Consider the following 17,220-nt stretch of genomic DNA (forward strand, 5'->3'; position numbering starts at 1 on the left):
CGAGAAGATCACGACTTATGATCGATTCTAGACAAATAGTATTTGTCCGACTCTTAACCCCGACGGCGGGTTGTAGGGGTCTTTGAGCCAGGCCGCGGCGAAGCACTAGAGCTCTGTGCGAAGCTTGAAGTCGGAACAGGCTTTTCCGCAATCTTTGCGGAAGAAGCCGTCTTTTGCTTGGGCGCAGGGCTGTTCCAGTAGTAAACCATTTGCGCAGCCAAGATTAGGTTGAGCGAAAAGCCCGCAATGAATCCGTACAGGATGAGCTTGTCCTCAACTTCCTGAAGTGTGGTAAAAATGCGCGAGAGAGAGCCGAAAAGGTAGTTGAAGACCTGCATGCGAGGAGCCGAAATTCATGATTAGCAGGGGATTTTAAGCAAGCAATGTCGGGCGCCAATTCAAAATAAAAGGACTTACCGCGAAAGCACTCAACTGCCCAGTGCCACCTTCCTTCCAGATCGCATAGATCTGCGGAAGCTTGCTCGCGACACCGAGCGCGCCAGCACCAGTTTGAAGATATGCCATGGTCTGGCCATCAATGAGGTTTTGGTCGAAAAGCAGTGCGTACACGGCGGCCGCAACAATCGCGACAAATGTGGCAGCTGCAACCGACCGGCCAGCAAAGGTCAGGACGAGAACGCCAATTGCAACATCTTGGATCGCAATGAGAGCGGTTTCGCCAAATGTGCTGAAGGGAAAACCATTTCGGACGCTGTAGGACAAGGTGATGAGAAGACTGGCAGTCTCGAGGGCGTAGGATGCGAAGGAAACACCGGCAGAAGAGCGAGAATTGATGAGCTTCAGAATCTGCGGCACTTTGACCACAGCGCTGGCGCCCACGATGGCGATACCTAAAGCCTTGGAGATGGCTAGTGAAGTGCAGGCGGAATCCTCGACCAGATTGAGGTCGAGTACGAGAGCTTTGTGACAAGGGGCTGAGATCAACGAGATGATCGCATCGTGGACAGGTTGAGGAAGTGCCTCGACGATGGGCTTGAGGACCGGCTGAAGCGGTGTCACGACACTCTTTTGGAGAACATCCATCTTGTGGGGATCAAGTGCGCGCGACTTCTCAAAACTGGGAGATATTCTTGAAAAGGGACAACTTTTGGAGATGACGGCTCCAAAAAAGTTGACCACTTCTGCCCGTCTTGGACATTCCGCAAGCTGAAAGGCGGCAACATGGTCTGTGCGCAATCGGGGAAGCGGTTCGTTCTTCCACTTTTCCTCCTCGCCTTCTCGCCAGCACCGACTCTCTCCGCACCATCTCCGATCGCGCCATGCTCCCGCTACGATCGGCGAGGTGGAGGCTAGCGCCTTCATCGCAGGAGGCACTTTCGTGTGCGCGATGTCTAGGTCAATCTCGGTCTCACCTGCCGTCCACCACTCGGAACTTTTGGTCTTCGTCCCACAGGCGAATGGGTGTCGCGACCTACCAGGGCAGCTCCGTCTTCCACAAGACCTACTACTTCTCGGCCAATCGTCTATATGATGCGACAGGACTGAAGGGTGGTTTTACATCTTCCTTCATCTCCACAACCTCTGAGCCATCTTCATCATCCCCCCGAAATCCGAACATCCCCTCCGACGTGCCGAATGAGATCGTCAACACGTCCCAGTCGGAGTCCTCGAACTCCACAGTCGCCGAAGACATTCACAATGAATTGCCACACAGGAGGAGGAAGCGTCTCAAGACATTGGCAGCACAGGAAACCCAAGCTGCTGAGCCGGTCATACCTCTCGATGCTTCGGCGCAACTGTCCAAGCTCTCCTCCTCTCTTCCTCAAACCTCCATTCGCCGCAAACTCGCCGCTTATCTCGCCCTCACGAAGCCCCGACTCTCCTTTCTCATCGTCTTGACAACGACCTCTGCATATGGCATGTACCCTATCTCCTCTCTCCTTGCGCTTGACCCATCAATTGCTCCCCTTCCGACTCTCTCAACATCGACCCTTACTTTCATATACTTGACGGTCGGCACCTTCTTGTCATGTTGCAGCGCCAACACGATAAACATGATGCTTGAGCCCAAATACGATGCGTTGATGTCGCGCACGCGCAATCGTCCTTTGGTACGAGGGCTTGTCTCACGTCGCGGAGCTCTGCTCTTCGCCCTCGGCACAGCAGTGACTGGCCTCGGGTTGCTCTACGTTGGAACGAACCCTACCGTGACGGCACTGTCGGCTGCAAATATCGTATTATACGGATTCGTCTATACTCCACTCAAGCGGATCAGTGTGATTAACACATGGATTGGTGCAATTGTCGGCGGTATTCCGCCTTTGATGGGATGGGTTGCAGCTGCGGGTCAGACGGCAACTACCGGGCATGATACATGGCGCGATATGCTCCTCAGTGAGGACAGCATCGGTGGCTGGCTGCTTGCTGGGATCTTGTTCGCTTGGCAGTTCCCCCACTTCAACGCCTTGTCGCATTTGATCCGTGATGAATACAAGGCCGCCGGATACCGAATGCTGTGCTGGGTCAACCCCGCGAGGAACGCTCGGGTAGCCTTGCGGTACTCTGTCCTGATGTTTCCCATCTCCATTGGCCTTTGGTGGGTTGGCGTTGTTGGACAAGGTTTCCTCGTAGGGAGCACGATAGCCAATGGCTGGCTTGTTCGTGAGGCATATCGTTTCTGGCAACATCAAGGTGCGCAAGGCTCCGCACGGGGACTGTTCTGGGCCAGTATTTGGCAACTCCCCATTCTTTTGGTCGGCGGTCTCGTCACAAAGAAGGGTCTCTGGGATGGCCTATGGCGCAAGATCTTCGGACAGCCAGAGGACGATGACGACGAGTATCTATACTACGATGACGAAGAGGAAGCTGAACTTCTTCGAAAAGAGGCGGCTACAGCCTCATCTAAGCAGAATGGTCTTTTGACAACCACTTAAAAAGGAGGCCCGACATGATGGACAATGCGGGCCGCTCCCTTCAAGTCGATTTTGGCGTTTTGGGTTACATATAAATGTCCTTTTCTATCTTTTGTTTCTGACCTCAATCTTTCGATCGATTTTGGAATAGCACCTTGAGCGGCTTCGATCGTCTTGTTTCTTGATCATTTGTACAACACTACTCATTTCATCACGGATCTATTTCATTGAAAAAGATTATAGACATGTTCTTCATGCAAGTTTATCGTTAGATTTTGTCTAACTAACACATATCATGCTTTCCTTTTTCAACCACACCGTTCCTAGGAGTTGGCCGTCTCGGCCCTTCCACTTTAAAAGGAGAGCACTTTCATCTGTCTTAACGGCAGCCCTCCCACGTCCCATCAAGACTGGTTTGGAGAAAACGCCCGACCAAGCGAAGCGATTGTATAAAATCATTGAGGAGCAAGGTTTTTGTTGACGGGCATATCTTTCATATCTTACACGACTATTGAATACATTGAAATGTTTCGCTTTTCCTTTTGACTTATCATGGCTTTCTCAGCTGCAAATGATATGTCTCCAGCGAAGCTTCAGTCATAAGACTCGGCGCACCAACCATAGCATCATCGCCACCCTTGCCCGTCTTGGGGAAAGCGATAACATCGCGTACAGACTCCTTACCAAGCATCACTGCAACAAGACGGTCAAAACCCAGCGCAAGACCGGCATGCGGGGGACATCCAGCGCGGAGCGCATCCAAGAGATGAGAGAAATCCTCCAGTCTTTCAGCGGGCATCTTCAGGATATCACGGAAGATAAACTCCTGCACTGCAGCGTCATGGATACGTCGACTGCCACCACCGAGCTCAACGCCGTTGACGACGAGATCGTAATGATCGGCCAGTGCTTTGGTGGGGTCAGTGAGAAGGAGCTCCACGTCGGCGGCGGTCTTGGGTGCTGTGAATGGGTGATGGGTAGAAGAGAAGCCTGCGGCACCGCCTTGGCCGGGCTCGGACTCGGACGATGGGGAGAACAATGGGAAGTCTACCACCCACATGAAGTCGAAGCCTGTGGGTGCGTCTTTAAATCCGGTCGATACTGCGTGGGCGTGCAAGGCGCGACGAAGATCGCCTAAGGGCGTGGATCCCCCTGCAAATGGCTCACGAGGGCGAGCCTGGAGAATGATCAGGTCACCGTGATCTGGCTCGAGGAGCTCTTCGACCTTTTCGGCAGCTTCAAAGCCAAATGGTTGTAATCCACAAAGTGGCTGCTTGCCGTTGTACACGAAGACGCCGGGTCCTCCGTGAGGATTGTTGTTGTAGGCGGCTCCAGCCGGTGAGTCCAAAAAGTCTGTGATGAATTTTTGAGTCTCAGCTGGATCATTGTTGACATTCTCCAGTTTGAAGGCCTCCACAATGGGGTTTGTCAGGGGCGAGATTTTCATGACTAGATCGACCGGCAACAAGTAGTCTAGTCGCGTGATTTCCATGCCATATCTCGTGTCTGGTTTGTCGGAGCCATACTTTGACATGGCCTCCTGATAAGAGACTCTCCGGAAAGGACCTTCTGGAGCAGCGTCGCTCATCAACGTTGACCAGAGCCGACGGATGACTCCTTCGACAGTGCGCATCACATCATCGCCCGTAGCAAAAGACATCTCCAGATCCAGCTGGGTGAACTCCGGCTGCCGATCTGCCCGAAGATCCTCATCTCGGAAGCAACGTGCGAATTGATAGTAGCGTGGAAGGCCGCTAGCCATGAGAATCTGCTTGTATTGCTGTGGGCTCTGAGGCAAAGCATACGCCAGACCGGGTCGCCTAGTCGGGACCAAAAACTCGCGAGCACCCTCGGGTGTAGACTTGAACAGAAGCGGTGTCTCGATCTCTACAAAGGCGGGCTGATTGTTTTCCTCGAGCTCCTTCTTGCAGACATTGCGCACTTCCGCCCGGAACCGCAGTGCTTCACGTAGGTCGGCATCGGACCGGAGTTGAAGATATCTTTGCTCGGGCGCAAAGACCGTTTCGGGGGTCATGATGATTTCTTTGGGAAAATCGTTGAGCACGTGAATATCCTCAAGAGCAAGCTCCCAAGAGTCCTCGGCCGTGGTTCCATTATCGGAACTCTTTTTCTTTTTCTGCTGGACTGTGCCGCGCACAGCGACAGGACTGTTGGCATTGATGGTCTTGAGCTTCTCGAATGCATCATTCTTGGCAAACCCGACTACTTGCAAGCTGTGTTTCATCGTCGGGTCGGTGAGACGAACGAATGAGAGCTTCTTCGACAGATCCGCGCGCTGACCCAGATATCCATGGAGAACGACTTCAGTATTAGGCTCGGCCTGCGAGAAGAAAGTTTCAAAGTCGTATGTGGCAGGCGGAAATTCCACTAGAACACCCCAAAAGTTATCATGAGTATGCTGTCATTCAGTACGGACGCTCATGCAATTGCGACGATCAAACTTACCCGCTTTCTTGTATGCCTCCAAGAAGCTAGGAAGCTTCACCACAGCATCTTGCTCAAGGCGGCGCCCGGTACAGGTGAAGTGCCTGTTCGTGAGCCTTTGAGCTCCCCATTTTCCTGAAACAATCCTTCTCGAGCTAGCAAGGCTCTGACGAAGGTTCAAAGACAACCTCGTGCGAACCGTATGAATCATGATTGTCTAGTATCTTCAAGGACCATCACCGCTCGCGCACCTCGCCGAGAAAGCAGCGGGCCTCCGCTCCCCCCCCCCCCCCCAAAACGGACTAGCGCGGCCCTTTTATTAGTGCGCGTCCAGCCCGCTAATTTTTTCTCTTCTTCATCCTTCCAAGTTTTATACTGGTGAGTGCTTCGTTTTGCGCTTCTCGTCAAACTGCCCTTGTAGTTTGCATACCCGCGGGAAACTCCTTTGCTAATTGCTGCTCTCTCTAGAATGATGAAAGCCTAGTGTGTTTATTGTGATTAATCTCTCCTCTCTGAGACTTGTGGCTCTCTTCTCTCTTCGGAGAGGAGCTCAAGGGCTGCTTGACTCGGGACGGAGGGAGAATGAACAATGCGTTCGGCACACCAACCTTGTTTAATTTACGGACGCGATGAAGGCATCTCTGACCCAATTCAAAACTTGAAGGTGTATACCCGCTGGCTAGGCCGCGGACTATGCATACTTGACAGTATGAGAGGACTACACGAAAAGAAGTCATGGAACGACTTGTCGAAGACGGTGTGCTATTGCGCAACTACCACTTTGACCTATCTTTATGACATGTATCCTCCTTCGCTATTTGTCTTTGTCGATTTTTAGATACTTTAGCGGGTTTAGCAGAATAGATAACCAAACTCGCGGAATTTTTCTCTCAAGAACCTACTAGTACTTTCACAATTCGTAAACAAATTTCATAACAAACCTAAACATAAAATTGAACGTTATTGTCTGCTGTTGTACTTCAACTATCTACTTTTTTGTCTTCACGTCGCATCGCTTTTGTAACAAAAAAAAAGGAAAAAAAAGGGAAGACAAACGCAAATTTGGTGGATACATTCATAGTCAATAACAAAAAGTAAGGACAGCTCATCACTCCCCACCAAAGATCATCTTCTCTACAACCGCTTTCTCTCCGCTGTTATCCACCAGATTCTTGAAGACGCCGTTCTCAATCTCGATCAGCTCTTTGGGAGGCCCAAACTCAACCGCCTTGCCAGCATCCATGACCAAAATGCGATCAAAGTCGGCAATGGTGCTGAGACGATGAGCAATGACCAGTAGCGTAGTTGCATTGCGGCCAAACTCTGCACGGATAGACTGCTGGATGAGCGCGTCTGTCTCCATGTCCACGGCGGAGGTGGCCTCATCAAGGACCATGATCTTGGGCCTAGCGACAATGGCACGCGCGAGGCAGAGAAGCTGGCGCTGACCTTGTGACAGGTTGAGACCGCCTTCTGAGATGGGAGCAGACAGGGAGGTGAAGATGTTTGAGTTGGTCTGACGAGCGGTGGCTGTATCGGGTGTGGTTGAGCCTGTACCGCCTTGGAAGGGCGTGGCCGTTTGAGAAGTCAGGGTGTTCTCGTCATCGTCATTCGGAGCAGAGATCAGATGAACTCGGGCCAATGCATCCTTGAGCTCGGAGTCACTGTACTCATCGAAGGGATCAAGATTGGTCCGCACGGTTCCCGAGAATAGCACGGGATCTTGGGGTATAATGGCCAAGCGACTTCGAAGGTCGTGAAGGGTAATCTTGGAGACATCGAGACCGTCGATGAGGATCTCACCCTCACGAGCTTCGAGGAATCGGAAGAGCGCAAGAGTCAGAGAAGACTTGCCAGCTCCGGTACGGCCCACCACGCCAACACGCTGGTTCTTCTCGACCGTGAAAGAAAGTCCCTTCAGGACCGGCGGCAGATCAGGTGCGTACCCGACAACAAGATCGTTGACTTCGAGTCGACCTTCTGTGGGCCATGCGGCGGGTGCGTCGACGCCACCCTGATTTTCTAGCTCGATGTTCGAATACTCAATGACTCGCTCGGTGGCGTTCATGTTGAGCTCGATGTTCGCGTACTGTCGCAGAACGAATGCAATGGCAGTGTTGCATTGGAGAGCAAAGCTTAGCGCGAATCCGGCAAGCGAGGCCGAAATTCCAGGTAGAGACACCACGAGTGCAGCCGTGATTGTCGAGAAGACTGCACCAACAATATTCATACGAATACCCAACCAACGATTGAAAAGCCACATTGTCCACCAGGCCTGGGCATGCGCATTGATCTTGTCGTAAATGATGTCAATAAAGGTTTCACTCTTGGTGAACGCTCTGATGGTGATCAGACCAGCCAAGCTGGATCCGAAATGTTCGAATACGGGACTCTTCGCAGTGCTTTCAAGGCGCTTCAGTTCCCGCGCGCCTGCGAGGTAGGTCATAGAGAATCGCATGCAGATGCCGAAAAGAATCGCGGCTAAAATGAGAACCATGGGGGAGACCAGCACACCAGCAAGCACAATTCCGCACACTTCGAGACTCTGACCCGCGAAGAAGGCAAACTCGTAACCTATACGGGAGTCGATCATATGGAAGTCGGACGTGAATCTGTTCAGAATTCGCCCAAGAGGCATAGTATCTAGCCATCGAAGCGGCGCGCGGAGAACAGCGTAGGTGAGGCCATTGAACAAGTGTCTTGAGGCGTGAACGCTGTTGCGGAGCATGAAATAATATCGAGCGGTGCCGAAAACACACGCGAGTACGGAGATTAAAGCGTAGATACCCAGGTACCATTGTAGGCTGCGGTCATCATCGTCGGTGGCAGTGGTTGAATTGGGCGACATGGTATACTGCAGCAATGTAGTGAACTGTTCCGGACGAACTTCCGTGTTGGACGATTCACGGGTCCAGATATTGATCCACCAAGACTAGAAAATGATGTTAGACAAGAATGATCAATTCGAGAGAAAATAGTGAAAGGTGAGGAGAACTCACGCGACCAATGGTGAGGGCCCAATAGATCAGATACACACATAATGTGACGATCCAGATCGTAGTTTGACCACCCGTCTTGAAATACCTCATGTAAACTGACAGTCGAACCGAGCCGACTTCTCGTTGTTCGTCTTCGATGAACTTCTTAGGGGGCAGCGCCTTCGCTGCAGGATCAGTTTGGGACTTGTTTGGTGGAGACGATGTGCTCGAGACGACTTTTTGAAGGGTTACTTGTTCCGAATCTTGGACGACAATCTCTTCGTTGGATGGATTTTCATCTTGCTTGATCGCTTCACGTTCCGTTTCCAACAATTCTTCAAGGTGGCCTTCCTTGCGTAGCTCGTCAATTGTGCCAGCGTACTTGACGCGGCCGTTCTCTAGCAACACAGAGTAATCGGTCTTAGGGAGGCAAAGTGCCACGTGGTGAGTGACCAGGACACGGGTCCGGCCTTGACCAAGTTCGCCCGTCAAGGCGTGCTCGAAGACGTGGCGACCGGTGTGCGCATCGAGAGCACTGAAGATATCATCCATCACCAGTATACCTGCCCGCGAGTACAGGGCACGAGCAAACGACACTCTCCATCGCTGGCCACCACTCAGATTGACACCATTTGCGCCAATGTCAGTGAGCTCACCGTCAGGCATCATCTCCAAATCCTTTGTTAGGGCGCATGCGAAGAGTGTCTTTTTATATCGCTCCTCGTTGAGAGGCAGACCAAACAAGATGTTATCCTTGATGGTAGCATTCTCAATCCAAGGTATTTGCGCAACGTACGCAATAGCCGAGTCAATGATCCAGTCCGCGCTCGTGGCATGATTATCAAAGCGTTCTTTGCCTGGGGGTGGGACAGGAACTTTGATAGTACCCTGGATCACATCGCATTCCCCCAAGACTGATGAGAGCAACAGACTCTTCCCGGATCCCGTGCGCCCAGAGACCACACTGAGACCCTTGGTTGGGAAGTTGATGGTTAAATCTCGTAAAAGGAAACGGTCCTCATCCTCCTCAGTCTCATTATCTGCCTTCTCTGCTGGCCAGCCGACAGTCGCATCCTCAAACGCAATGTGGTCCGAAGGAACCGTATTGACAATCTTTTCTGCCGAGTTCATGTGATCGTCAATACGATCGGCACTGACCTTGGCCTCCAGGCCATTGGAGATGATCTCCGGCAAGATCGCCAGCGACATTTCAAGGGAACCAAAGATGGCCATGGCAGTGAACGCAACCGAGGCGGTCAGGCCGCCGTGCATCAACGCGTAGACTGCCAGAGAAACAGCTGACAATCCCACTGGACCTAGAATCCAGATGGCAAACAGAACGACGTCGTAGAGAAATGAGATCCACAAGGCTTTGAGCTCAGCCTCTCGTGCTTGGGTGATCTTCTTCTGCCACTGATCCTCCAGCGCAGAGAACTTGATTTGCCGGATTCCCTGCAAGACTTCCGTGACAATAGCCATTTTCCCATCACGGAGTTTCATCAAAATGTCTTGGGACGCAGTGAATTTCTTCGCCGCGTAGATGTTGAGCGGAGTGATCAGCAAGGACACGGCAATGCCCGCAAAGGCACTGCGCCAGCCCAGAATATTCACCAGGAAAGAGCATCCGATGATGATTTTCAAGGTGGCGAGTGGGATCAGGTAGGCATACGATGTGAAATCGGAGATACGTCTCGCGTCCACGGCGGCGAGGTTGATGATGCTCTGTCGACTCTTCTTCATTGAAGCCTCGTCATCCTCCTCTTCCTCCTCCTCCTCTTGCCCCTGGTTTTCTTCCTCGGAGCTTCCCTTCTTCGCTGCCTCTGAATCGTCCTTACCCTTGGCTTTCTTTGCGGTCTTGGTATCCTTGCGACGCATTGATTTCGCGAAGACAACAGCCGAGAGCTCCGCGTAAATGGGCACGAAAAGCTTCGAGCAGACGCACCAGAACAACCAAGCTTCCACGGTCGAGTGAAGCAGCATCAAGCCACCCAAAGCAACGACCCAGAGAGATGTTTGAAACGGGTCGAAAAGCTCAGTTCCACGAGTCTCCAGGGAGGCTAGGATTCTGAACAGAGCCATCTGAGGCCCAAAGTTCAGAATACTGATCACGATGGTGAGAAAGAGCTGGAGAGCCAGAGAGTCCCAGTGCGCAACGACAATGGCTGTGCCAATGCTGCGATTGCCTCGAGCTTTCTCAAAGTGATCTCGAAGAGATGCTGCGCGCTTGGCTGCGCGCAGCTTTGGCAGGTCTTTGAGCTCCATTTGCCGGTGCTTCGTAGCATAATCTAACACAGCGCCCGCCCACGAAAATGTGAAACGACCGAAAGCAGACACAGTGAGCTCTCTATCCACAGCCTGACCATCATAGTAGACATTGGGTCGGCGTGGCAGGAGCAGGGTAAACAACCCACGCAGGGCTGCACTGGCAAGGAGGATTGAGACCAGAATGATCCACGGTTTGGCGTCCAGTAGAGAACGCTGCGTGACCCAAACGAGTCGCAGATGAATCGCGGTGACAGTAACGGCAGTCAAACTGCCACCAAATGCATACTGGCCGAGCTCGAAGCGACGAGTTGGACGAGGCTCGATGAAAAAAGCAATGGCTTGAACAGCCAAAAGTGTCTAGAGTGGTATAGTAAGAGCAGTGAGAAACAAATGCTTTCAAAAACGCCAGCCCCCAAACACAGCCGCTTGGGAGCCACGGCGAAGGCTCAGTAGACTGAAAACATACCCAAACTCCAAATTCCAACCATGTTAACTCCAGATAGCCCCATTCATGTCTCAGCGTGGCCAGCACGGCTAGCGCAAGGGCCACTCCAAAGCCGATGACCGAGAAAACCGCAATGGCACAACGATGCCACCAATCTGAAAAGGCCTTGAGTGATTCCTCAGTCGCTTCACCATCTTCGTCGCGATAGGCAGATTTGGCGAGATCTGCTTCCTCAAATGACGCTGACTTGCGCACCAGACGGCCCACGATACAGTTAATGGCTGGTATACTGTCGAGGGCGGCAATGGACAAGCCCACCGACCCTACGACGAGGGACGCAACTTGCACGTTGAGCGACATGCCTCGCGTCCACCACTGTACTATACGGGGAGTCCAGCGATGGGATCAAGAGAAACGAAGGGATGGAGCAGTGAGAGAACGGAAAAAAAGGCGGCTTAAGACCGATATCTGCTGACTAGGCAGACCGATTATTTGCTGCTAGTGACCTCTCCCTAGTGAATTCGTAGTCAGTACGCGCATTCATCTTATCGCCATATCATTTGGGTCAGCCGCGGTCTAGTCCCAAATTGCGGCGACATTGAACCGAGCTTTCCTCCATTCGGTATCCGCGATTATTTGGAGCTTGGAATTTGGAGTCCGGCGCCAGTGAGTGGGGGCGCTGGATGACATTTACTGCTTAGTGTCAAAGCCAAGGTGGCATCCGGACGCCGGGCGGGGAAAACCCTTCACCCCCTTTAGTAATCTCGTGTAGGGAGAGGGTGCAAAATCCTGCGGGCTGGCTGCATCCTGCGGGTTGTCGCTGATCGAATATGATCATCAAGCACTGGAAAAAAAGGAGTGAACCAGGGAGTCTTCGATCTGCTCCTCTGTTCGTGTCAGACAGACCATCTGACTTGACGTTCAACGTATGCGGGTCTACGCAACGGGAGACTTTGAATCATCGTTCATCGGTATGACTCGTTCTGGAGTTATATCCGTCCAATGTTTACCCTGATAGCAGAGACCTTTTTGTCTTTTGTAGCTCCGCTCAGCTGCTTCTGTTGAGTCGGTCGGGTTGTGCATCTCTTGCATGGGGTTGCATACTCATTGTGCATACAAATCTGCGATTTGGGAAACTCCTCGCTTGGCGGCGGTGCAGTGCGCACTGTGCAGCATAGTTCCAGCAATTCTCCCGCAAAGGAACGGTCTGCTAGTGTCAGAAAGCATGAAAATGAAGCCATTGGCGGATTAGAAAGATGACTGAGGGTGAGTCACGATCCACCAGAGTGGTGCCGCATGGCGTAAGTGCGTCTGAGACCCTCAGTCGGAGTTCCGAGGGGCCTCACACGCTATCGGCGGGCACCATTTCTGAACACAGTCGAGCGTTGCCTCTGTTGGAGAAGTGGGTGTGAGTGGAGTCAAATGGCGGATGGACGTGCTCTGGTGGCGTACACCCAAGCCTCCAGATGGCGAAAGGTCCAGAGGTCCAGACAGACCGGAGTCAAAGATTCGAAAGGAAAGATGCAAACCAGAAGCCTTGCTTGTGGGAGAGTAGAGCTCGAGTGGGGGTTGGGCGGGTAATTGTATCTGCTCGGCCAGCACGAGGCATTTGGCAGAGATGATCAATCATCGATATCGACTTCCATGCGAGGATGTCTGCAAAAGAGGTTAATGAAGCGCATGCCCACCGCATGGTCGGTCATCATCAATTTCAGTCGACTGCAACCGCCCAAATTAGCACAAGCCAAGTGTCTGCGCTGTGAGATCGGAAAAGGCAAGACCCTCAAACTCCGTGAGTCTGCTTCAAGCTTAGGAAACGTCTTGTCACTAGCCCATGATGTAAACAGCCTATGACCTATGATGAGCCATTGATGCCTAGCCAATGGACCAGCTTTCGCTGATTGTCTCCGGGTGAATGTCCAGAATCTAGATTCGCGCCAGGGTCACAGAAATTGAATCACAGTTGAGAGAAGGTTGAATGGTCAGAAGTGAGAAGGGTATTAGGAGAGAGGTGATATGGACGGAAGAGGAAGCAGTCCCGTGCTGATTTGGTACATCGATTTTTAGTACCATGACCTTCAAAGTACAAGTACTGCGGAGGCGCGAATGTGCTCCCATCTCTTGAGTTGATATGAATACCTGTTCTACTTATCCCAGTAGGACCTCACCGGACATGGCAAATCGAAGGGGTAAATTACAAGAAAAAATAAATCACCATGAATAAAGTATCTCGATCTTTGGATAATGGAGAATCGAGTGAAGATTCCTTTGGTGCTTCAATCGACAATATGCTGGGCATCACTCATCATGCGTCTTCAGTCTCTCTGTCAATTGAACTTTTGGAATGTTTTGGATTTGACAAAGTTGAAATTTTCCAGGACGATTGGAAGGGGTGGTATCCTCAAACTCATCCTGCCATGTCTGTAGTTATCCATCTACCTAATCTTCGAATTGCCTCCCTATCTCAACATGGGTGGTCTAGGCAGGGCACGAGCCCATGGAACATGCATTTCAGGCCCCCCCCTCCGTCAAACGACGTCGATGAGTAATTCACAGGAGAAACTACAAGTAGACAGAATTTTGAAACTATATGCAAAACAGGCATATGACATGACCCCCTTTCCATCTTCTATTGAATTATTCACCCGTTCATATCTTATCTACATGATCAAAACTCAGTATAGACCCTATCGCAGGACAGGCCTCCATCCCTTCCGAGCAATGAATCCTTGCACGCCCTCATCTTCGAGAACATCCTGTCCCAAACGTCCTGTGACCACACTACTTTCAACCCGAGGACCATGCACGCGAAAGGGCTCAAATCCTCGTTTTTTGGTCGATGAATCAAGTCCATTTTGAGAGCGAACCCAGAGTCTTTTGGATCGCCCATCGCCAAGGTCAATCTTTTGAGGCTCAAATCCTGAACCTGCCCGGTCCATGCTGAGGTACCATGTTCGCTGGTGTATTGATCCAACAGTATTAAAAGATCCAGGATAGGCGTTGTTTTTTCGTATTTGATAGTCGATCTCCTCCTTGGGTAAATGACTGGGATCATCTCTCCGATTCTTTGAGTCAGGTGTGGTTGCCTGTCCTTCTGTTGTCATGGCTTTCTCCTTTCTTGAGGAGGGTGATGTCGGCTGTTGCAATTCTGAATCAGAGTCCGAGGTTGACACCGGTGGTGGCGGCGATTGAGGATTCGCAGCCAGCCGTCTTCTGCGTGTGGGCCCCTTTCTGACCGGACGATGGAAGTCGGTAGATTTGTCCATCCGCAAAAGCACGGTGTACCCCTTGGGCAAGCGGGTTCCATGGAGACGAAGGCGTATTTTGCGCTTGAGAATTGGAAACTCCATGTAAGTGTCTGAGCATTTTTGTCTTCGAACTTCTAATTTTCCATACTCCCTAGTCTTCCGGATACATCGAGAGTTTTCGGGTGACTCACGCTATGAAAGGCTTGTTTTAGCTTGGCGCTATCCGAAATAGATTTTGCCTGGACATCACCATCCCCGCATAGAGACGGGGACCTATCGGACCCTGACTCATCAGTCTGGGGACCTGTCGTATTTCCCGAATTCTCATAAGGGAGAATTTCATATTCACCCGTGTCCCAAATGATGAGGCTCCCGGTCTTGGCGGATGCGGTTTCGATAAGATGATTCTAGGTATCCTCGCATTAGTATTCGCAATGAGCCTCATCTTAAGCATCGACACGACAGCATACCCGCGTCACAAACTTCGGACTATGGATGTAACCTCCAGCTTACCCATAAACAATGAACGCGCGTCTCAGTAGCATTGCGATTCAGCCTCTCGCTGTTCGGATCACCCGGTAATCCGTACATAATAGACCATGACACGGAACTCGTCTCGGAGAACTGCAGACGGAGATCATAGTGTGGTCCAGCGATGGGATGATCATGTTGATGGATCACAAAATGCCTGCCTGTTGGATGACAATTGCGTCGGTAGAGATCAACGTAATCCTCGATAGCCAACCGCGGTACTGGATGCGAGAGATTGAGCGGCCGACAATGATTGCGCAATTTGTCCGCAAGGATTTCGAGGTGGTTCTTGACTTGACAATCGCCTGCTTCGATCGCAGCCACGTTAGGATTACCCTCTGTCAAGGCTGCTTTTTTTCGCGGTGGAGGGGATACCGAGCCTCTGAGACTGGCGATGAGTGATCGAACGTTTCTTCGACGGATGTTTGTGGATTGATCTGAAACCTCGACGTCGCTGTCGCTGCTTACAAGACGCTTCATTGTAGTTGTAATGTGTCTGAGGTTCCAGGAGAACAAGGTTAGAAATCGATGGCACCAGGATTCGAGATAAGTCTGTTTAACTGGTTTAAGTTAAGACCCTGGACCCTGGCTCTGTGGAATGGATGGAACTGGCCGATCTCCCACAGAGATCTCTTTTCCAATGAACTGCATGCCCGGTCTTACTCCTGGACTCTATACGAGACCAGTTTTCGATTGGTGTATCAAATGAAGGTAATAGTTTAGCCTGCGGCTATCGAATCATGAGGTATCAATACAAAAAGAGCAGGCCATTGAGTCAAAGAAAGGTTAAGCATAAGAATTCAGTTGATGAAGAAATGACACGATGACGTCATTCTCCTCCGCTTCCCACGACTCCAGCCGGATGCTTTGCTTCGGTGGTAGATCCTACAGCTGCGCTCGAGCGGCAGGATTGACACGAACACTTTCCGGATTGTGAAAAACATCATGAGGGTCGATATCGCTCTTAATCTTTTGAAGCTTCGGCAAGTTGTCACCCCAGTACGCTTGTTGACTGTTTTCAAGCAATGGGTCGACATATCCAGGATACGCCCCGTACGAGGCACTAGGACAGGTTGCAGCAATAACTTGGTTGATGCCGCCCAGAAAGTCCTTCGTTGTCGAGGAAACCGGCCCAATCAGACTGACAGCGTAGGACTGCATCCACATGATCGTATCACGATGGGCATATGCAGTGGCATTGTTGGGCACATCGTTCGTGGCGCCCGCCTCCAAGTCGAAGATGACAAACCAAGCCGGAGTGCCTTTAGTCGCCGAGTCCAGATACGTGAATAAAGACTCCACACCTTCGGCGGAAAGAGCGTCTGTGAAAGACATGGACTTGGCGTAGAATGAGCATGGTGTGCCTCCAGCAACCTGCTGAATGAGATCCTCGGCCCCGCTCACAAGCATGCCCAGCCAGTCTGTCAGTACAATCAAGTTTCCTTTGTCTGCACCTGGAAACTTCAACTTCTTCTCCAAACTTTTCCATTCTTCGGGAGACCCGAAGAAGGTTCCCGAGATGAGAACTCCATGCTCAAACACAACAAGCTCACTAGAGACCCGACGCGTAAGATTCTGTGTATAAATGAATCGCTGCCAGTCGGCGAAAAGTCGCGCTCGCTGAGCCGTCGTGCCAATGTTCAGCGAGTAAGAGTACTGCACAGCTTGTGTCGGGGCCGGATGAGTGATGAGCTTGAACTTTGTAACAATCCCAAAGCTGGCTGCAGCTCCTTTGATGGCGAAGAGCACGTCTGGATTCTCAGTCGCCGATGCTGTAATGATCTTTCCATCCGCAAGCACAACCTCTGCCTCTTGAATATGATCGAGAGCCATCCCCCACTGGCGCGACATTGAGCCCAGGCCGCCAATGGTAGCATGGCCTCCAAGGCCAACGCTTAAGCAAGCGCCGTGTGCCACAGCTCGGTGCCCAGCATTGTAAAGCCGCGAGTGAAGATCTCCAAGGAGAGTACCGGAACCCACGGTGGCCACATGGGTGACCGGATCCATGGAGAACTCTTGGAAAGACTTCAAGTCAACTACAACCGCACCATCTTGCCCACCAAGACCTAAATGATCAAAGTCAATGAATGGAAACAACAGAGTATACTCAGATGCAGCGACCTACCATAGTTGCCGTAGCTGTGACCACCACTGCGTGATTGCACCTTGAGCGAGTGACGCGCCGCACATTGCACAATTTTGGCAATCTGCTCCGAGTTTTCGGGAAACGTCACTGCAAGTGGTTTCACTGGCGCGTCTAAATTGTACAGGGAAGGCGCCCGAAGATGGAATAGAGCATCGTTCTGAAATGTGACCAAGCTCGCTCGGTGATCAACTGCCGCGAGGAGGCAATTATGGCCAGGAAGGCTTTGCGAGTTGCCCATTCCGGCCAATCACCTCTTGTCGAGATGATCAAGTTGAAGAATGTCACTGAT

At 51.5% G+C, this 17,220-nt stretch overlaps 6 protein-coding genes across 6 annotated transcripts; 1 reads left to right on the forward strand and 5 right to left on the reverse strand.

Annotated features, from left to right (window-relative positions):
- Nucleotides 1–53: 53 nt before the first annotated feature.
- Nucleotides 54–1,044, reverse strand: N7539_006664 (putative monosaccharide-P-dolichol utilization protein; the record flags this gene model as incomplete). Its single annotated transcript, XM_056936265.1, has 2 exons — nt 54–332; nt 418–1,044. 2 exons carry the CDS (start codon nt 1,042–1,044, stop codon nt 54–56), a joined length of 906 nt encoding a protein of 301 aa, XP_056788200.1.
- Nucleotides 1,045–1,418: 374 nt separating this feature from the next.
- On the forward strand, nt 1,419–2,894 carry cox10 (protoheme IX farnesyltransferase; the record flags this gene model as incomplete). Its single annotated transcript, XM_056936266.1, has 1 exon — nt 1,419–2,894. One exon carries the CDS (start codon nt 1,419–1,421, stop codon nt 2,892–2,894), a length of 1,476 nt encoding a protein of 491 aa, XP_056788201.1.
- Nucleotides 2,895–3,423: 529 nt separating this feature from the next.
- Nucleotides 3,424–5,529, reverse strand: N7539_006666 (aspartate--tRNA ligase MSD1; the record flags this gene model as incomplete). The annotated part of the gene is made up of 2 exons (XM_056936267.1): nt 3,424–5,261; nt 5,340–5,529. 2 exons carry the CDS (start codon nt 5,527–5,529, stop codon nt 3,424–3,426), a joined length of 2,028 nt encoding a protein of 675 aa, XP_056788202.1.
- Nucleotides 5,530–6,426: 897 nt separating this feature from the next.
- On the reverse strand, nt 6,427–11,366 carry N7539_006667 (uncharacterized protein; the record flags this gene model as incomplete). The annotated part of the gene is made up of 3 exons (XM_056936268.1): nt 6,427–8,250; nt 8,318–10,918; nt 11,028–11,366. The coding sequence occupies 3 exons, from the start codon at nt 11,364–11,366 to the stop codon at nt 6,427–6,429; spliced, it is 4,764 nt and encodes a 1,587-aa protein (XP_056788203.1).
- Nucleotides 11,367–13,693: 2,327 nt separating this feature from the next.
- Nucleotides 13,694–15,265, reverse strand: N7539_006668 (uncharacterized protein; the record flags this gene model as incomplete). Its single annotated transcript, XM_056936269.1, has 3 exons — nt 13,694–14,335; nt 14,446–14,661; nt 14,768–15,265. 3 exons carry the CDS (start codon nt 15,263–15,265, stop codon nt 13,694–13,696), a joined length of 1,356 nt encoding a protein of 451 aa, XP_056788204.1.
- Nucleotides 15,266–15,670: 405 nt separating this feature from the next.
- On the reverse strand, nt 15,671–17,169 carry N7539_006669 (FAD-dependent oxidoreductase; the record flags this gene model as incomplete). The annotated part of the gene is made up of 2 exons (XM_056936270.1): nt 15,671–16,851; nt 16,911–17,169. 2 exons carry the CDS (start codon nt 17,167–17,169, stop codon nt 15,671–15,673), a joined length of 1,440 nt encoding a protein of 479 aa, XP_056788205.1.
- Nucleotides 17,170–17,220: the final 51 nt, after the last annotated feature.

Source organism: Penicillium diatomitis, assembly GCF_028827545.1.
Source record: "Penicillium diatomitis strain IBT 30728 chromosome Unknown utg000009l_segment0_segment0, whole genome shotgun sequence".
NCBI lineage: Eukaryota > Fungi > Ascomycota > Eurotiomycetes > Eurotiales > Aspergillaceae > Penicillium > Penicillium diatomitis.